We start from the raw sequence: 21,376 nt of genomic DNA on the forward strand, positions 1-21,376 counted from the left end.
CCTGAGCAGGTGGCAAACTGGTAGCCCCCCTTTCCTGGGTCGCCTGCCCCTCGTCCAGCTGAGTCCCTACCCAGTTAACCCTGGGTAGGTTGGGTCTGCTCAGTTTGTCCCTGAGCCCGGGGCACTGGGCCCGTACGTGGCCTCTCTGGCCACAGTGATAGCAGCTCAGGTCACGTTGGTCCCCTCGAGCGGGTCGGAGGGGCCCAACACCAGGCGTTCCCCTTTGGAGGGGGTTCTCCCTATTTCCCCGCTGGGAGGCCCCATGGTGACTCTCTCTCTGCATCGGGGGGGGCCTGTTCTTTTGGGACTCCTCCCGGCTACCCCCTGACCGACTGTTCACAAACTCGTCGGCCAGCTGCCCTGCGTGCTGGGGGTTCGCGAGCTTTTTGTCCACCAGCCACAGCCTCAGGTCGGAAGGGCACTGTTCATACAGGTGCTCCAGTACGAACAGGTCAAGCAGGTCCTCTTTAGTTTGGGCCCCCGCTGTCCACTTGCGGGCATATCCCTGCATCCTGTTGACCAGTTGTAGGTAGGTGACCTCAGGCGTTTTACGCTGACCCCGGAACCTTCTCCGGTACATCTCGGGGGTCAGCCCAAACTCACGGAGCAGGGCCTGTTTGAACAGTTCATAGTCCCCTGCCTCTGCCCCTGTCATCCGGCTGTAGACCTCTACGGCTTTGGGGTCCAGTAAGGGGGTGAGGAACTGGAGCCTGTCTGCAGGGTCAACCCTGTGCAGCTCGCAGGCATTCTCAAAGGCCGTCAGGAAGCTATCCATGTCCTCCCCCTCCTTCCGCTGGGCCGGGAAGCACTTATCAAAGCTCCTTGCAGTCTTGGGTCCCCCCTCACTCACCGCAGCCGGGGCCCCACTGCTCCTCAGCCTGGCCAGCTCCAGTTCATGCTGTCTTTGTTTCTCCTTCTCCTGCTGCTCATGTTGGCGTTCCCTCTCCTTCTCCTGACGCTCCCTCTCCTTCTCCTGACGCTCCCTCTCCTTCTCCTGACGCTCCCTCTCCTTCTCCTCCTGCTCATGTTGACGTTGTTTCTCCTCATGTTGACGTTGTTTTTCATGATCCTCCAGCTCCCTCATTTTCCTCTCCCTCTCCCATTCCAGCCGCATCCGCTCCAGGGATGGGGAGCTCCGCCGGGAGGATCCCCTGCTGGCTGCTGGGGTCAGGGTGCCCTCGGTATTCGCTGGGCTTCCCCCAACCCCTCCCCCAGGCATAGGTAGGAAGGGTCTCGGGATGTCCTGGGCAGCAGTCTGACCCCTCCCAGCCTGGTCAGGCCCCAGGGCCCACGCTGCGTCCGCCGGGCGGCTTCCCTCAGGGACAGGGATCGGGTCATCCAAGCGATCCCTCTCCTCCAGCTGGGCAATCAGCTGTTCCTTGGTGGACCTCCCGATGCGCAGCCCCCTCTGCCTGCACAGCTCCACCAGGTCGCTCTTAAGGCGTTTAGCGTACATCTCCCTGCTGGCCACTCGCAGGCCGGGCAGCTTTCCACGGTTTCCAGGAAAAGCCCCTAGTGTGCCAGTCCTTCTTGAGGTCACCACCTCTTTGCCAGGGTCGAGCTGCAGACTCCTCCGCCCCTGGGACCGCTCGCTGCAATCCCCCGGGGGACCCTGTTACTGCAAAAGTTCTTCTCTCTGGTCACACACTCCCAGGGGTTAACCGCCCCCTGAAACCGTCTCTCTCTGAATCTTCAGCACACCTGGTCCCCGTCAATCCCCCTTCGTTTTACTGTTCCCCAGTCACTTACTGCAGGAAGCGCCGTTCACGGGGTGCAGTAGATCCCACCGCTGCCACCAGTTGTCACGGAGTGTGGGGGAGTCCAGGCCCTGCACCCCTCTTCCTGGGATTCACTGAGACTCTCAGCCAGCCAGTAAAACAGAAGGTTTATTGGACAACAGGAACACAGTCCAAAACAGAGCTTGTGGGTACACCCAGGACCCCTCAGTCAAGTCCTTCTGGGGGAGCAGGGAGCTTAGACCCCAGCCCTGGGGTTCCCTGTGTTCCTCCACCCAGCCCCAACCTGAAACTAAACCCACCGAGCAGGTTCCCTGCTGCAGCCTCCGTCCACATTCCTGGGCAGAGGTGTTACCTCCCCCTCCCCCTCCTGGCTCAGGTGACAGGCTCTCAGGTCTCCCGTCCCCAGGGCACATTCCCAGGTCAACACTCCCCCCTCCCTGCTGCGTCACATCGTCACAAATGGTAATAACTTTTATGGCCTGACAAGCACCCATCCCGCAGTGTTTGCAGGATCCTGCCCTTATTTGTGATCAAACAAATACAAGTTTAAATGCAAACACATCTTATTTTGCACTAACCACAAGTTACTTTTCCGTAAGAGGGAGCCAACCCCTGCATGAGAGGTTTCAGTCTCTTCTGTCTTTAAAATGTAAATATACTTAGGGCTTCTGGTTATCAGTGTTGTTTGCTTTAAAAATCTGTAGGTTGCCATTAGAAGAAGCCAACAACAGTATATAGCAATATTAAGCTGTGTGAGTTTGAAATGTATGTTAAGGGTTTTTGGGTTTGGTTTGGTTTGGTTTTCTAAGTGTGGTGGTAGTGCAGCATTTCTGATATCCTCTCTGATCCCCCCTCTGATCTCCCAGACCATCACTCTGCAGTGTGAAAGTCCACAGGACTCCTCTGGGTATTAGGAAAAACTTTTTCACTAGGAGGGTGGTGAAACACTGGAATGCGTTACCTAGGGAGGTGGTAGAATCTCCTTCCTTAGAAGTTTTTAAGGTCAGGCTTGACAAAGCCCTGACTGGGATGATTTGATTGGGGATTGGTCCTGCTTTGAGCAGGGGGTTGGACTACATGACTTCCTGAGGTCCCTTCCAACCCTGATATTCTATGATTCTATGATTCTCTGTTCTTTTGAAATCTTAGTGTGACTAAACAGGAGTGCGAGAAGTTGTGATGATATTGAGTACACCTGACTGGTAGACAATGACAAGTAATGTTCAGCAGCATGGGGCTTGATCCTCCTATGGGCCAAGCCCTCTGGCTCTGATCCAGAAAAGCTCTTAAGCATGCAAGTAGGCCCACTGACTTCAGGTTTGAAACCTCCAGTTCACACGCTATAAAGAGTCACTACTGAAGGCTAGCCCCAGGCAGAGGTAGGGCAAAGATGATCGATTGAACTCCACCCTGCAAGAGCATTTTGTGCTGGCACTCCAGGCCAGTTAAAGATAGTGTTTCAAAAGGACTCATTCCCTACCCTGTGTTGCTAATACCACCTGAGTGTATTCAATCTTTACATGCTAATAGGCTGTTCACTATTGCTGCTGTTTTCAACTTCATGCCTCTTTTGCTTGTAGTTGGTTTCACTTTTTGGCTTTTAGGACTAGGCTACACTGGAAAATTCTGCCATTTTATATCAGTATATTTAAAGTGTAAACCTCCCCTTAGTATTGACATAATTATAAAGGTGCTGATAATGGTATAGCTTATTTCCATTCGGGAAGGGGAATAAACTATACTGATATAAGGCACCTTTGCAGCAGAATAATTGCATCCATGCTAGGACTTATACCCGCATAACTCAGTAGGTGTAAAAAAAAAAAAATCACTCCCTGACCAACAGTTATCCCGGGATGAAAATGGAGTATAGACCAGGTCTTACACACTGTTTCAGCTGCATCGATTAATTTTTAAAATCCTGTTTGTACTGAAATGTTAGTTTAGATATTTCATAAAAACATTTGTGTTCATATCAAAGTTTATAAAGTTAATATATATTAAGCAAAGCCTACATTTAAGATTAAAGCTGCCACACAGAATCAGAGCCCTGGCTGGTGTAGATCAGCAGAGCCCCAGTGACTTCAGCTAAGGCACCTTCTCCCAGTTATGAGCTGCAATGGAGCTATGATGGTTTACGGCAGCTGAGGATCTGGCCTATGGGGTTCATTAATTATTTTACCTGCAAGGCAGCAGCAGCTTAGCATAGTACTGGCAAACATGACAATTTAAACTAAGCATTTTTATACCACCACCATATGGTAGATGAGATGATCTCTATCGTAAGCTCATGCGTTTTACGAACAGGGAACCAAAGCTTTAATGAGGGAAGTGTTGTAAATGTTGCAGTTTAGGAAGGGATACAAACTACCACAAACATCTGTGCTAAAGATCTAGGGGCAGAGTTTATTCTCCCTGCCCAAGATAAACACCATAGTGCATTATCCAGCTGTACTTGCTCTGCTGTTTTGGTGCCAGGTAGCTTAGCAATATACTTTCAAGGCTAGTTGGTTAGTGGTAATAAAGTAATTAAGACAGTAGGGTACCTGCTTTAATGGCTGCATCAGGTTAAGCGAGGGTGGAATGGGGTTGAGTGAGGATGGGGTGGGGTTGAGACTCTCTCAAGCCAGTTTGGAGTAGGTTTATTTGGGACTTGACTAGGGAGCAAAGGTACATGTGATGCACAAGAGGGTGGGTCAAAGCCTCTCTGGGGACCAAATGAGCACAAGCCCTATAGCAAGGCTGAAGATACATCCTGGGATGAGGGGGAAGAGTTTAGGCTTAAGCTTTCATAAGCTTTTTGGGTTTCCATCTCCCTGGTCTTAATGAAGCCCAATTCCGAGAGAGCAAGTGCTCAACCCTTTTTGAAAATCAGGCCCCGTTAAGTTGTCTCAAGTTTGGCACCCAAAAATAAAAATCACAAGTCACGATTGGACCCCCTGACTAGAGGATTTAGGTGCTCAGGGCAGCCAATCCAACAGCTCCCTGAAGAAATTTTAAAATCGGAGATGACTATGGTCTCCCCTTAGTATTGCTGAAAGATTAGCCATTCTATTGAATCGAAGTCCTGGAGAGGGTTACAAGTTCCTCTTTTACAAGAGAGTTTGCTGTTAAATTTAGATGTCCTATTTTCCTTATTCCCATTTCTCTGGCAAGGGTGTGCAGCCTTCCCTAAAAGGCCACCTTTTGTACAGTAGCTTATGATTTATTTCCCACCCCCAACAGATTTCTAAGCTTATAAGGTCTGTTCTTCTCAGTAGCAATATCGGGCTTCACTCTTAAATGGTTATCATCAGCAATTTATGTTTGCTTTTGGCTTCCCATCTGATGGTTTTCCACATCCTCTAGGGCTTAGGAGCCTGGATTACATTATGTCACTTAGAAGTAAGCAAAGTGGTACCATCTGATTTAGATTTCTAAGCTGCGTGGTATGCCCAAAAGGTTACTATGTAAGTTCATCTGTGTTTCCACACAGTCTATTTTAAATGCAGCAAGTGGCTCCTTGTAGTCTTGTGAAAGGATCTTGTTATAATCAATTTGTTCAGCTCTTTTCTTGTTTGTCAAGCCTTCAAATTATTGAGCTTGTATGTCGAAGTGTTGCCAGTCTGAACTCAGTAGAAAGTGAAAAGTGACTAGGTGAAAATATTGCCATGTCTCAACAGGGTCTGCTCCCTGCATGTATTCAGAGCCCTAACTTTTTATAGTACACGTGTATTTTAAAAAGCATGTTTTACTCTCCTTAGCCTGGTATAGCCACAATAGCCAGAGAAGGGGGGAGTTGGGGTCTATCCTGGTTCTTCTATCATTCAACACAATTGTTGTGAATAACTCCTTGGTTACTGGGGATGTTGCATACATCAGGAAGAGCCCAGCTTGACTTTCACAGGCCAGGCTGAATTTGCAGATCTGGCTGTTGGGGGTTGGGGGAAACTCTTGTTAACTAAGCACTTGTGATGCAGAAATCTTTGAGGCAATAATTATGGCACCTCTTGAAGTTGTGCCTCCCCCCTCCCCATACATACACGTTTCACGGTAGAATCACACTTTCAAGGCTGCCGTACTGGAAGCCATTTGAAAAGTTGCAAGGTAACCTCGCTGGGTCTCCTGCAGTGGGATTTCTACATTGTACCTACAGCTTTTGCACTACACAGGAGTCTCAGCCAAAACTCTACTTCCAGCCCTCCCTCACGTCCTGATCCAAGTCTCAATCTGAAGCTAACAGGCCCAGGCCCATTTATTGGCACTCATTGACCTGCAATAAATGTCACATTGAGAAGCTTTCCCCAGGCTGCTAGGGCACTGTGGCTGTAGCTCTTTGCTCCCTTTCTCCTGAGATTCATTACATAGACCACATGGCAAGAGGATAGTCCTATCCTGCGCCACCTTGGGCAAGTCCCTTCACCCCTGTCCAGCTTGCTATTGACTCCTCCCTGCTTTATGGGTGAGCATTATCTTTCTAAAGCGCATTGATACCAGTGAAACTCTCACATGAATGCCCCATTATGCGACTGATGCAAGAACCTGGCCCTGTTAATATCTGAGTACCAGGAAAGCTTCCTGACCCCCAGAATGTGCCCTGAAGCATGAGGATTACTATCAGAATTGTTCCAAATGCTCTCAATGAAACCTAAAATCTTTGTCTGGATTTGGATTAACTTTACAGGCTTGAAACATAGTTGAAGTTTGCACAATCGTTCACTAAAGTTTTCCCACTACTGAGATAAACTCGGCAGATTTTATGGGATTTGAGTTGAAAACAAGTGAAATTCCCAGTTGTGCAAACTTCTGATGTGAACCATGACAATTTTACCTGGGTTCTGCTTTATGTATCTGAACCAGAAATTCGTAGTGAAAAGTGCTGTGAATCCAGGTGGAGTGGAATCCAATCAGAAACTCGTGGGGATTTCTTAAGTGTACCTTCCCTAGTTTACACAGTCTTTCTGATACTCTTGTACCTTCCAAATCCATCTCTTTAGAGACACACCTGAGTCATACAGTTTAGCTATGGATCTAATCTCTCCCAAAGTTCAGGAGTGTTTGCATTAGGCTGGAGGAGTGAGAGGTTAGACTACATCTATTTCTAGTCGCTAGGGTTGTTGGAAATGGCTGTCAATAAACTAGGCAAGATATTCATCTGATCCCAGGTCTGGGAACCAAGTGCTCTTACGTTTTTAGTCTGTCTTTAATGGATTCCCTCCCTCTATCCTTGGCAAATTCCATGGTCTTTCAGCGTCTGTTTCCCCATTTACAGTATTATTATTAATTGGTTTTATTACCATAGCACTTAGGTATTCCAGTCATGGCCTAGCACCCCCGTTGTGCTAGGTGATGTACAAACACAGGACAAAAAGACGGTCCCTGCCCATCTATAATATGAGGAAGCTACCCACATCCCATGTGTATTGTGAGGCAGTTAATTAACATTTATGAAGCTCTCTAGCTGTTGCTAGTCCTATTCCTGGACATAGCCAATCCCTTTATAATCTTACTGAAATGACCATATTTGCTAGAGATAGGCCCAAACCTAAATCCCAAATCTGATCGGCCCCACACCCAAACTTTGGGAAAGTGCTAATCCAAACTTTGTGGCTGGCCCTTATCTCTATGATGGCCCAAGAGAAACCCTTGGATGCAAACCCCACCAAACATTCAGATCCGAATTCCTTCCCTTGGGCTGTTGCTTTGAGTTCGTGACTCCCCCTTTGACCTCCCAGTGCAAAACTAATGCCAAGAAAGAACAGAACTGTAGAGGAGAGTGACTTACTGGGCTCTGGAGGGCAAGTGAATTACCAGAGAGCTGCACCACCTGCTAAAATCATGAAGACCACAAAAAAAAACCACCTACAGGAAAAAACATTATTTCCCAGTTTACAGTTGCTTGGGGGAGCAGCGTACAACAGGAAAGGGTCCCATGCACTTTCAGTAACCCACAGCAATCTACAAACTGACCTAGACCACACATCTTGATTGCACAACTTCCATTTTTTGCTAACAAACAGGCAATTTCTGTTACCCTCGGATGATTTCACTTTCCTGAGAAATTATATATGGCAATGTGCTGTTCCTGCCAGCAGGTCTGCCCCAGTCAGAGCAATCCGAATAGTAACTCTTAGCACCTTACATTGCACTCTGCATTGTCCAAATGCTTTGTAAGTGTTAACCCATCCTGCCAGTGTTGTGCTGCAGTTCCTGTGCTGCCGGATAGCCTGGGCTGTATGCTTCTGTTACGTACCCACACATCCCCACCCCCAGACCATCTAAGGAGATACTGAGTGTACTGTGCACGCAGAGGTGAGCATATAGGAAGCGCAAGCTTCCATCCCCTCGCTGAGAAGGAACCAGATGTGCAGAGGGAAACCCTGGCAGATTTTTGTGCAAACAGAAGACTTGACCTCTTGTATCGAGGAGCTCCACCCACTACAGTCAGACGGGACAAAGCCTGTGTTTGGTTTGGGATTAGGCATTTGCACAGAAGAGCATTAGTCCTGCTGCATCAGCCATGGGGCTCAAGCTCAGGGAGAAAGCTGCTTCCTTCTTCTTTGAATATGACACCCCCCGGATGGTGCTGGTAAACAACAAGAAAGTGGGACTCGTCTTCCGGCTGATCCAGCTTGTGGTCCTTGGATACATCATAGGGTAAGGCTTTTCTAACTTCCTACATAGCCTTTCACTTCAGTGAGAAATTCCAAACAGCAGCTCTTCCGAACTTTCCAGATACTAGACCTGCTGACCAGCCATTAAGCTCAGTGCTAGTGTTGCCACACAGTCAGTTCTTGCTTGGCTTGGCTATTGGAATTTCTGTTTGGCCCCCTTCTGGATGAGAAGTAAAGCTGAGGCCCTGCCACTTATGATCCTTAAACACCCTGAGCAGGGGCATTAGCTAGATTCTAATGTTGTGGGTAATTATATTTTGCCTCCATACAGTCTCCCAACAGTTTCAGCTGGATACAGTATTCACTTTGCCCTGAGCTCTATGTTGAGCAGTGTTGCACTGCACTGTTAAATAGTTGCTGTGTTAAACCCCAGAGGTGGCTGCATATCAGTGATGAGTGTAACATTCCCAGTATGTAAACGTCATAAATTGTGCTAAGCTCACTGGAGGAAAGGCCTTCTATAAGGGCCTGATCCAAAGCCCACTAAGTCATTTGTTCAGGCCCTCAATGCCTGCTGCTGTTACTATTTTCATTATATTAACCCTAACCCTAAGCTTTGTAATTTGTGAGACCCAAGCGGCTGAAAGAGGGAGGAGGAGTGGAGGGGAATCAGGCCAGACATTTTCTCCCTCTCTGGTATTGTTTCCCAAGAGGGAGGTAAAACCAGCCTATGGGTTAAACAATGAGCATGGGATGTGGTGCTTCCAAAAGAGCAAGGCGCAAATGTCTGCTTTGCTTTGTTTGTGCTTGAGGCCGGGCCCGAAGGCAGCTAGAGCTCAGCAGAAACTGTTTTAAACAGGGAGTAAATAAAGCAAACATGTCTAAAGCGCCTGACAAACTGAAAGGCACAGCCTGACCCGGGGTGTTTAGAGCTGCAGAAGGATCTTGCAGCAAGAGTTCACATGCCCTGAATTGCCTGGGAAGTTTTCAGCACAAGTTTGTTTTTGAAAACTGCTACTGAACTGGCCGCCCCCAGGCAGCTATCAAACTATAGCGTGGCACTGGGTGTTTTTCAAAAAGGGGTTAGAATCTCTGCACCGTTTGCATAGTGAGCCTCACCACGTATTGAACAATCGCACCACAGAGCATGCACGTGATTCACCACAGACACTGAAATACACTAATGTAGGCAGTAAAGTCACTGCACCAGCCTCCATCTCGGGGCAGGCCAGATAAGGGGCATGGCAGATTCAGCACATCAGCTGCAGCCTCTCCTGGTGAGGCTGCTGAGGAGCATCCAGAGGAACTTAAACTGCCCTTCTAGGATGGGAGCCTTGAAGGCAGGCTGCAGTGGTGGAATGGGAGTAGAAGGTCACCTCCTGCTCCCATAGCTATTTGCACCTCTCTGTGCCAGTGGGGATGCATCCGGTGAGGTGTATTCAGTGATGGAACAATATTGATTTCCCCCACGTACGCTGAAGATGGGCAAAGCCCTAAAGATGGACTTCAATTCCCCCAGGAAATACTTGCCAGAGGGTTTCTAGGAGAAGGTTCTAGGACTGTGGGTGGTGCTTGGCTTTGTTTAACTCTCATTGTGGATGTGGAATTAGCAGCATTTGCAGGAGGGGCAGCAGGTGCATCCCGTTTATCCCCAAACAATCATTGCTTAGAGGCAGGGCAGCAGCCTCACAACCGGGGGGATGATGGTGGTGAGAACAGTAATTGCCGCCATTGGGACAGTTAAGGCCCTGGATCACCAAATTTGCTTTCTGGAAAGTGGCTGAAAAAAACTTACTTTCTATGAAAGAACAGAAATGACGTTTCAAAGATTTTTTTGGGGGGGGGGTTGGTTCTTCCCTGCCCCAGTCTTTTCTGACTAGCCCCACCTTCAAATCTGAGCTGTAGGGCTACTGCAGAACGGGATAGCTTCAGTCTCCATGTAGGGATCAAGGGTGAATGCAAACCAGAGGAGTTGTGGAGGGGAATATGGCCTGCAAAACATTGGAGAGAAACAGGCAGCAAAGCCTGTGCCGTGGCCCCAAAACCAGAATCCAGAGTCTTTTTTTTAAACTTCAGCGGGTAGGTGCAATAAAGGCATGAACCATGATATGCTGGCTGCACAGGCAATAAAAATGGCTGCCACATGGGTAGAAGGGTAATTCTACCTCGCTCCCTCCCCATCCGCCCCCCCCTTTTTTTTTAAGAAGGGTGAAAATTGTTTGACTCCAACATCAGGCCTGGGAGAAAAGCTCTTTCTCTGTGTGGAAGACTTTTGCTTGTGGACTGTGTTGGCCATCTCTGCCATGCCAGATTACACGTACTGTAGCCTCTAATGGCCACAAGTGCTCAGCATCTCAGCTGCGCTATCTGTCTGAAAGAGCTCCTTCCCCTGTTTCCCCAACTTTCTGCAGATCAAATAACTATATTCTCCCTTAATGAACAAGCCTGAGGAAGTTAGACTTTTTTTTAATCTTTGCAAGCAAGCTTGCCAGGCAGGGTTATTTTTACATTTAATATGTAAATGAGTCCAGTTCTCTTGAAGAACAGTTTGCTGGGCGATTATTATGGCATTGGGGATCCTGCCTGCCTCTGGGAAGAAATGGTATTGCAATGACACCAACTGCTGCATATTCTCAGCCGTAGTGGTCATTGATAGCAGAGATAGAAACTTCGGTTTCCAGTTGACCTAAAGGAGTTTAGGCTTGGAATTAGACCAAAGGTTTCTAACCATCAGAGGAGCGAAGTTCTGGAACAGCCTCCCAAAGGGAGCAGTGGGGGCAAAAAACCTAACTGGCTTGAAGACTGAACTCGATAAGTTTATGGAGGGGATGGTATGATGGGACTGCCTATGGTGGCATGTAGCTGATGTGCGACTGTTAGTAGCAAATATCCCCAGTGGTCAGTGATGGGATACTAGATGGGGAGGGCTCTGAGTTACTACAGAGAGTTCTTTCCCAGGTGTCTGGCTGTCGGGTCTTGCTGAAATGCCGAGGGTCTAACTGATCACCATATTTGGGGTCAGGAAAGAATTTTTCCCTGGGTCAGACTGACAGAGAGCAAGGGGTTTCGCCTTCCTCTGCAGCATGGGACATGAGTCACTTGCAGATTTAAAGTAGTGTACATGGTGAATTCTCTGTAACGTGAAGTCTTTAAATTGAGGACTCCAGTAACTCAGGCAGAAGTTATGGTTCTGTTACAGGAGTGTGTGGGTGAGGTTCTGTGGCCTGTAGTGTGCAGGAGGTCAGACTAGATGACCAGGGTGGTCCCATCTGGCCTTAAAGTCTGTGAGTCTATTAGCTTTCAGTAGCAACAGGGCTTGTACGTTCTCATGCTAGAAGCAAAGTTGGAGTTTAGCCCACTGACAAAAACAGAGGCAGCTTTATATCTCTGTAGCTTCCTCTGTACCCTATTTTTATCTATGTACATCCTAAGATAGAGTTATCAATGCACCCCAAGTACATGCAGTCATTATTGCATGGGCCTGTGGGTTTTTCTAATCTGACAAGTTTACATGCAAAGACTTTTCCAACTATGGTGAGACTGTAATGATATTTCATTTGTATTTTCCCTCTCATTGTCCTACTGGGGTTTCTTTTACCAATGAGAGGGTTCAGAAGGAAGTGAGTGTTAGCATACACCAGGTGAAAAAATGATCATTTGTTTGTCTTAGTATGTACAGATATGATGCATCCTGTTCCAGCCAGTCCCAGCAACAGTGAGGCTTAGACAGCTGGATCTGAACCCAAATCCTCAATCTGAGCAACTCCAGATATTGAGGAAGTTATTATAGTACAGTAGCATTAGGAGGCCCCAAGATCAGGGCCCCATTGTTCTGGGTGCTGTACACGTCTAGTAAGACAGTTCCTGCCCCAAGAAGCTTTCAGGAAGAACAACAACAATGATTAGGGGTATGGAACAGCTTCCATATGAAGAGAGATTGAAAAGTCTGGGACTGTGCAGCTTGGAAGAGATGACTAAGGGCGGACATGATAGAGGTCTATAAAATCATGATTGGTGTGGAGAAAGTGAATAAGGATGTGTTATATACCCCTTCACATAACAAGAACTAGGGGGTCACCCAAAGAAATTAACAGGCAGCAGGTTTAAAACAAAGGGAAGTACTTTTTCACACAATGCCCAGCCAACCTGTGGAACTCATTGCTGGGGAGGTTGTGAAGGCCAAAAGCATAACTGGGTTCAAAAAAGAAATGGATACGTTCCTGCAGGATAAATCCATCAATGCCTATTAGCCAAGATGGCTAAGCCTCTGATTGCCGGATGCTGGGAGTGGACAACAGGGGATAGATCACTCAATAAATTGCCTCGTTCTGCTCAATGAACATCTGAAGAGGGAAGCAGTTAGAGAACAGCAAAAGCTATAACACTGTTACCTGGACTACTGCACATGTGCACATTGTTTAAGGTGTATATGGATAAGATTGACCCCAGTTAATGCCAGTTAGCTGCCCTAGGTAAATATGCCCTATGCATTGATCTTCACTAAGGTCTATGTGCATATTCATTGCATCTGCATTTGATGGAAACTCCAGGCTGGGGATGTTGAGGGAAAGATGCAGACAACGCTCTATTCCCTGTCTAGCCTGGGAACACACAGGGAAAAGTATCAGTTTCAGACCTCCAACTGTCTAATCCTATGCCAGAAACTAAAACACAAGTCTGGTTACCAATAAGACTCTTCTTCCCATACTTCCAGTGGGTCCCAGCCATGCTAGAGAGTGATACGCAGTTCTTCTACTGCCGGGAGAATCTTGGAATATATATATATATATTCACCAGTAAAATATGCAAGAACCACAAATCTCAATTCCCTCTGGCTTCCCAGCTGCTGCCTCTGCCAGGAAGGCTCATTTTCAAAAATCAACCCCTTCCCCCCACCATATACACACTTAGAAAAAGGTCTTTTAAAAATGGCCTTCCACAAATAGTTCTACAGGCAGTAAGAACTGGGAGGCTCACTCATTTGCCTAGGATCCATCAGTTATTTGCCTAAGCACCCCAGCTATGGTGGCAAGGTTAGGAAACCTGGGCTGGAGATTTTGGCACAACCAAGGCATTCTTGTTGTTTCCCTTCTGTTTGGCTACAGATGGCATTAGGTTCCTAGTCCACGTGTAAAACACCATCTACTCAAGCAGGTCAACGCTGGCTCTGAGCATCTACTGGCCTAGAAAAATTGCAAGACAGGCCCACGGTCACTTTCTCATCTAGCCCCCAGAAACATGCTGCAAAGGGTCTAGGCAGCAGATAGGCACTAAAGCTGTTGCTGCACAGGTGATTACTAAATCTAGTAGAGCTGGCCCTGTAGAAGTGGTGCTTTCTCTGACTCAGTAGGCAGAGAGCATCATTTTCGCCCTATTAGAGAGACAATGTGGGTGAGGTAATAGCTTTTATTTATTGGACCTACTTCTGTTGGTGAGAGAGACACGCTTGCGAGCCACACAGAGCTCTTCTTCAGGTCTGGGGAATGTCCTTTGTCACTGTGGGAATGTTACCTTTCAGTTAATGAGGGGCAGGTATTGCAGACCTGCCAAATGCTCTGGGGCCATGGGTATTGTACTGTCTTTCTCTAGGCACCAGGGTCATCTCTTCTTTTGTTAAATCCGTTTCCTTTTTATTTCAATAGGGAATGCGTTACATGTGACAGCACTGGGAACTGCTGAAATGCCTCAGCCACAGCTGCAGTACTTGTTTTCCCAGCCACGTTGCTCCCTGCAGTGTCCAGCAACGCTCTAAAACTGGAGAAGCCAGCTGCCTGGCTAAGAGGGCAGTTCAGTCTCTGTGCTCATTAAGGCCCTGGGTGCCCTCAACTCCCAGTGAAGTCAATGGGAGTTGAAGGGGCACAACACCTTGCTGGAGGCTCTCATAGAAGCAGGCCCTTTGTTCTTGGCTTCTCTGCTAAAAACTTGGTGCTCTTCAGCCTGCTATGGTTGTAGTTTTAAGATGGCAAAAGGGAAACTCTGGTGATGCATGTGAATTTTTGCTTCGGCGTCTGTCTGCAGGGAGCTGGGCTGAGGCTGAGACCACTGTCTCGTTTGGTGGAGGCCACCCAACAGCCTTTTAGTTACTGCTGGTGTAACATCCCTCTCCTGTTCGTTGGCAGCAGGGATTGAATCTGGGATCTCTGGATCGAAAACCATGAGTCTCTACTTCCTGAGATAGAAGACCCATGTTTGTAGCAGGCTAATCAACTTCTATATACAGCCCAGCCACCACTACAGGGGGACACCGTGCCACACTCAGTGGGGGTAGGTTAAATGCATTAGAGTTGGATTTGAAGTGGCATCCTAGGGGCTTTATATTTCATTGCCAATCCCCTAAACTACCAGGCAGTTCTTCCCTCAGCAAAAGAAATGTCAGGGTGCCCACAAATAGAAGGGATGAAATTCACCCATTGTTAACACCACACGCTAATCAGCTGAGCGCAGCCTCGGACATGTCCTGTGCTGCCTTCACCATGTGGGTAATTACAGGCACCTGCTGCAGCTAATGACCGATGTTCACCATTGATGGCTCTAAGCTCTCCTAGAAAACGCCCCGAGCAGAACGCTCACTTTGCATGCCAGAGCTAGTGGGATCCATGCCCACATTCTGCAGAGGATGAAAACCAGATCTCTCCTTTTTTAGTCTGACCGACTCTTACGTGGATGATTCCAAGAAGTCCCGGATTTCAACCCAAAATGGTCATCTGGCCTTGTTTACAGTTTCTCACAGAGTTAATTAAAAGGCAGTTTGTTCACGTAATAGGCTAATTAATGTCAAAATCTGGCCATACTGAAAGTATTAATGGCCACATAAATGTGATGAACCGTTCATAAAGTAATCTGTAAACTACTATTTAGACAACTAACTAACATAATTTACTGCCACTATCCTCAGCTTGCCAGTTGTCAGCTGAGACGTGTTGGCTAATCATTAACCTGAGTTACACCAGCCAGATGTTGCACTGTGGGGAAGGGCGATGTTTAGACCATTAAATGTTGCTCTGATTTAATTTCATCTGGCAGAGGGTTCCGTCACACTCTTGATCATGAGGTCAAATTCAGATTAAGAGCAGGGAAATTCAAGCAGACCCCTCCACCCCCCCGCACAAACTATATTGTGGCTAACTGCTGGCAAAATCAACCCATGCCATCAGCAAAAGCTGCTGAATTCACATAGGGAAAGAACATGCATTTTAGTTTGAAGATCTCTTTCTTTATGGAACTATCACACATTTTGTGCCTTTGTTGAAATCTGGGGACAGTGACATTAATTTAAGGGGGTGGGGGTCGTATTAGCACGTGGTTAGAAAAGATAACTGTAAGTTAGGACTTTCAGGACTGTAGGTTCTATTTCTGACTTTCACAGTGGCTGCCTTAGATTTTTCAGTTACTAATTTTACAATCTTTGCAAAGGGAGAGGAGAGATTTCCCCACTTTGTGGGGGTGTAATGAGGCTGAACAAGTTGTTTCTGTAGAGCACTTTGAGGCCGATAGATGAAAGAGGCTATGGAAGAGATTGAAAGGCCTTCAAGATACGGATTCTGACTTAGGTCTATTCCTGCAACCCTTCTTCATGAAAGTATCCTCGGTGGAATCAGTAGACTTGCTTGTGTGAGCTAGACTTGCAAGATCTGCAACACGTTAATATAGCACCTGCAAGTGTGTGAGACTTGGCTGAAAAGTCTCTCAAAACAACCTTCCTTGAAGGTATTTTAGCTGTTCGTGGTTCTGGTCCAAGCTCTGACCAGGACTCACAGGGTCATGCAAAAATGAATGGTAGGTTTTTTTTAACACCAAAATTTAGTTTGGGTTAGGTTAAAATTTTGAGTGGGTTTTTGTTTCAGGGTGGTTTCTGATTGAACTGAACCAATTTCTGTTTCCCACCAGGAATTTCAAAATATATTTCAAGATAGTTTGCACAGAAATAACTCAGTAATAATGCTTTTCAAATCTACCTATAGCTCCTTCCATCTACAATTTCAAGTACTTTACCAACATGGCTGAGTTAAGACTCACAACACTCCTGTGAGATGGGTAAGTTTTGTTACCCTCATTTTGCAGATGCGGAAATTGAAGCCTGTAGACTCGGTTAAGGATCAAATTTTCTAGCATGGCCTCTACTTCGGAGTGCCTCAGAAAATGTCAAACTTCAGAAGCCACATGGGCCTGATTTTCAGAGGGGCTAGGGCCATCACAGACCTAGTGTCGGGGATGCTCAGCACCTCTGGAAGTCAGGCCTTTGGCTTCTAAAGTGGGAGACCCAAAAAACTGAGGCCACGCTTGAAAACTTAGGCAACTTGGTTAAGCCCAAGGTCACATAAGGAGTCAGTGGCAGAATGAGGAACAGAACTAGGTCCCCAAACACTTTAAAGTTCTTCAACCACTGCACTATGCTTCCTCCTTCTGGAATATCTGTGTTTTTCCCATTCTGCAAATGGAGCCCATTCTATGTCTACTCCATCCTGTTAACTGGTAACTAGACAAAAAACAGATACCCCACTGTACTCCTAATGAATGTGATGTTCTGTAACTCATCTGAATGACTTTGTTTGCCTAGGTGGGTTTTCCTCTATGAGAAGGGTTATCAGTCACAGGACGGCATCATCAGCTCGGTCTCGGTGAAGCTCAAAGGTTTAACTGTTACTAACGTTAGTGGGATAGGCCCACACGTCTGGGACGTGGCCGACTATGTATTTCCATCTCAGGTAAGGAGGAGGGAGGGCTTTTTTCTAATCACTGTCCTTTATTGGCACCTTGCGGAGGAGAGGGAACCAGCAAATGACTCTACAGCTCTGCAGCCTTCTCTGTGAATTGGCAGCATGTCCTAGGCTACCACTGTCTCAAAGGGTATCTGTTCTTCAGCACACTCAAGGTCTTATTTCTAGAGGTCCTGAGCATCTGCCACTTCCCTTAAGGTCAATAGGAACTGAAGGTGATCAGCACCTCTGAAAAAAATCAGACTACAAGTTACCGTCAGCTCAGGACTAGTTACTATTTATTGGGGGCTCTTTGTCCCCTCTCCAAAGCAGGCGGTCCAAACAACTGATGGGGCTCTGGGGAGGCGCAACACCCATCAGTAGCCCAAAATTACGTATCCCCAGGAGACAGACCATCACAGATAGTCATTGCTGGCCCCATTGTCCCTCGTCTCCTTATTTGGCTGGGTGATATTTTATCTCCATTTCCTCCTACTGCTCCCCCTTGTAGCATCTCTGCTATCCATGGGAGAGACTGCCTGCCTCTCACGAGCAACCATCTGGTTAAGTCTTTAAAGTAGCGGTGTTGGTAGGAGGGTTAAGGATGAGTCTGCCTGAGGGAGGAAGGACGGGCAGCCTGACCATCTCTGCCAGTATGTGCTCTAGGCGGTGGTTGTTTACCGCCTGGGCCACAGTCAAATGGAAGATTTTTGCATAACAGTAACACCTTTCGCCCAGTAACTCTCCCGCCCCACTATGATGACTCACTTGAAAATAAGTTTCCACCTTTGACCTGATCGCATTCCTCTTTGTAGGGGGACAGTTCTTTTGTGGTGATGACAAACGTCATTATCACCCGCGGACAGAAGCAGGATATTTGCCCTGAGGTAAATAGAATTGTATTATATTTACAGGGATTGTGTTTTTTTTTTAATTTAGGTTTATTAGGGATGGGTGAATAAATTCAGGGGGGAAAAATCAGGCCTCTTCACTCTCCCCCCGCCCCAAATATTTGCCTAAAATTCCAGCCAATCCCCCAAATGAAAGAACTTGTAGAGTATTTACCCAAACTCAATCATACCTCAGTGTTTGAGTCCCAGTTTTGTGGAAGCTTCAGGTCAGTTCTTATTGTACCACACACTATTAATCCATCATGTATCATCATCATCCATCATTTCACAGATGGGGAAACTGAGGCACAGAGGGGGAAGAGACTTGCTCAAGGTCGCAGAACTTGGAACAGCTGCTCTCCCGACTCCCAGTCTACTGGCCCATCCACTGAACCAATGATGAGACATTGGAACTGTCCCACTTTGGCTGGTTATTTCAATAAGAAACCTGCAATCACAAGTTTCCTCTATGCCTAGTGATAGCCAAGTCAGGTCACAAAGAATTCCTACCTAATGGATAAGAGACGGTCTCTAAACTAGAGCAGGCCAGGGTGGAATTGTTCCCTGTAGTAGCAAAGTCCCATCTCTTTGCGGGTAACATAGCCCACTGTTTTCCCACCAATTTGCTAGTAGCAAGCTTCTGATCTTTAGCTCCCCCCGGGACACAGACTCAGCAGTGAGGCTGCACCCAACCGTGACATAGCGCAAGGACCGGGCCTGCCCCAGAAACACCCCAGGGCCCTGCCCCTCTGTGCCAGGTGCACCAGGTGTGGGCAGGCAGGCTTAGCAAGGCAGGATCCTAATGTGGAGGGGCTTAGTGTCAGGGGATCCAGGTGTGAGTTGAGAGGATTCTGTGTGGGGCAATCTGGGTGCAGGCAGCTCAGTGGGGGACCCGGGTGTGGGGGGGATCTGGATGCACAGGGGCTTGTTGGGGGGTTATGGGTGCAACAGTAATGGGACTCTGCAGGGGGGATCCAGGGGAAGGTGGTTGGGGCTCAGCGTGGGAGTCCAGGTGTGGGGGGCATAGAGCTCAGCAGGGGGGTCTGGGTGTGGGGGGCTTAGTGGGGGATCCAGATGCTGGGGGAGTGGGGCTCTGGGGTGGGGATCCATGTGCAGCTGGTTGGGGCTTGGTAGGGTGGTGATCCGGGTGTGAGTGGCTCATTAGGGTGGTGCAGGGGGAGTGGGGCTCATTGGGGGAGTTCTGGGTACAGGGGAGGGGGGTGAGACTCGGCAGAAGGGTCTGGGTATGAGGGGGTCTGGGTGCACGGGGGTTGGGCGGATAGGGGAGCAGCTCCCTGTGCAGGGATCCCTCCCCCTGGGGCTGAGAAATGATGGGTGCAGGAAGCGTGCGGGGTGGAGGGGGTGTGTGCAGCGCTTCCTACAGCTGGGGGAGACGTCTGGGAATGGGTCTGACACGGCCCTGGATGCCATACAGAGGAAGAGGACCTGACCTGACCGGGAAGAAGGTCCCGACCTTCTCAGCCCAGCCGGGACTAGCAGATGAGCCCAATGCAGGATACAAGCCACCAGCCAGGTCTTCTCCAGTCCCGCCCCCTTCCCCACAGTAATTTACCTCTCTGCCGCCTACCCTGGCACTCAAAATATATTGCTGGGGAAGGTCTCATGACCGCTCTTGTGGCTTCCCTTTGCTTTGCTGTCAGAAAGTCATTTTTTTGAGGAGAAGCAAAGAAATCTGTGGGGAACGTAAATTCTGTGTATGCACAGTGATGCAGAATTCCCCCAGGAGTAGTACGTGTATTCACAAGATGCTATCCCTAGTGAGGCAGGGGATGGGACTGCAGTATCTTCTTCGGCCCAACAGTGAAGACAATCAGATTCCATAAGGATTTTCCACTTTTATATTCTGGGAATGGCCACCTAGAATATCTGTCTCCCATAGGGCACAATTCTCAATCCAGTTTAGGGCTTCTCTTCACTGCAGAGTTGTCGCTAATTCATGTCCTGTCCACACACAAAGTCCCTTGAGTGGGGTGGTGCTTTTAACTTGAGTTGGCTGACCCAGCAGGTAGTACAGAATACAGCTCAAATGAGCACAATTTGCCAGCTGCTAATCCAATCACTCAATGTGGCTCCAGTGTTATTTTGCAATGTGGCTGCTCTCACTGGAGCTAGGCTAGTTTGAGTGGTGATAACTCGAATTACTCTGCAGTAAAGAGACAGCTTGAGGGCTTGTCTATGCAGAACATTATGTGGAGTAAGCTATATGCTGTAGATTTGCACCCTGGCTTGCTGTGCAGTAACAACCCATGTAGACAAGCCCTTTGTTTAAAGACAACTGGAGTTGAAGAGGGCTTTCCCATGGACAGTACAGAGCGGAATTGCTGGACACCTGATTCCCAGCCACTGAGAGATGTTTGCTTTCTTTCTCATCACAGCTGCCCGATGCAGGACGATGCAATAAAGATAGCGACTGTATCCAAGGGAATTACAGTCGCCAGGGACAAGGTAAGAAGGGAAGCGTTAAGACTGTGAGCTCTTCAGGGCAGGGACTTTCTTTTATTGTCTCTGAAGCCCCTAACATGCTTTTGGTGCTATATGAATAAAAGGCTGCCAGCAGTTCTTAGTCTAAACTAAGACGGTACAATGAGAGGCATATTGGAAATGCAGAGATTAGATTAGACAGGTTTTGTTACTTTCTCACAGTGCAAGGAAGGTGGCAGTATTTCAGCCTGTCAACAGAGATGAGTTGAACCCATCTGGAAAGGGTCAGATACATATGAACATGAGAAGAGTCTCTCTTCTTCCCACTCTTTGGAAAAAGGGTCAACCGCTCCCACTATCACATCCACGCCTATCTGTGCACTCTGCAGCAGTGCCTCATTGGCAGCAGAAACTGAGACCCCCCAGGTTCAATGCCAGTGTTGCTAACTTCCTTCTCTAGGGGTTTTCTTCCAATTTTAAGGACATGAAGATAATTCCATGAAGCAGGTTGGTGGGAAAATGGCTTACTAAGGTAGAAACAGGATTGTAATGGGGCATGCTGGTCATTCTGTCTCCTAATATATATCCCTCCAAGATGCTCTTGGACACTATTTAATTATATACTTTAACTTCCAAGGGGTTTTTTAAGCAGGTGAGTTTTTGCACCTAAAAGGCTATAAACATGGAGAAGCTGACAAGGAGGTCTGAGTGACCCTAGTAAGGTCTCTCCAGACAACTCCCATATTCCATGCTGGAGTGATCAGAATCTACCAGAGAGTGACCATTAACTGGTTACTTTTGGGGATCACTGTTGCATAGCTACAGGCTGTGCATTTTTAAAAGTTACTGGGGCAAACCTGGAAACTTGTAGGGGAGAGATGTGGGGACACTGTCTGTACAACATCTGAATTCTGGCTGATACAGCAATTTTCATAGTGACAACTTCAAAGTATCATTGAATACATCTGTGTGTACATGGACCCCATACTTGCTGACAAGGGCTATATCCCTCCCGG

The 21,376-nt window shown here is 47.6% G+C and overlaps 1 protein-coding gene and 1 long non-coding RNA gene across 5 annotated transcripts in view; one reads left to right on the forward strand and one right to left on the reverse strand.

Annotated features, from left to right (window-relative positions):
• LOC119563906 overlaps nucleotides 1-21,376 on the reverse strand; it is a 74,052-nt gene that overhangs the window by 17,875 nt on the left and 34,801 nt on the right. The gene's annotated exons all lie outside the window — the stretch shown is intronic.
• The window catches only part of P2RX1 (purinergic receptor P2X 1), a 32,702-nt gene continuing 19,320 nt past the window's right edge, over nucleotides 7,995-21,376 (forward strand). For 2 of the 4 annotated variants that reach the window (XR_005222689.2, XR_005222690.2), the window contains exons 1-4: nucleotides 8,002-8,375; nucleotides 16,890-17,037; nucleotides 17,844-17,915; nucleotides 20,315-20,384. Coding sequence is in view for 2 of the 4 variants with exons in the window: in XM_007054152.4 (XP_007054214.1) it covers nucleotides 8,239-8,375; nucleotides 16,890-17,037; nucleotides 17,844-17,915; nucleotides 20,315-20,384 (427 nt within the window). In the remaining 2 variants the exon portion in view is untranslated. Of the gene's footprint in view, nucleotides 8,376-16,889; nucleotides 17,038-17,843; nucleotides 17,916-20,314; nucleotides 20,385-21,376 lie in introns of all 4 variants that reach the window. The other 2 variants (XM_007054152.4, XM_043531411.1) reach the window with 2 other exon arrangements.

Source organism: Chelonia mydas, chromosome 17 (assembly GCF_015237465.2).
Source record: "Chelonia mydas isolate rCheMyd1 chromosome 17, rCheMyd1.pri.v2, whole genome shotgun sequence".
In the NCBI taxonomy this organism is placed as follows: Eukaryota; Metazoa; Chordata; order Testudines; family Cheloniidae; genus Chelonia; species Chelonia mydas.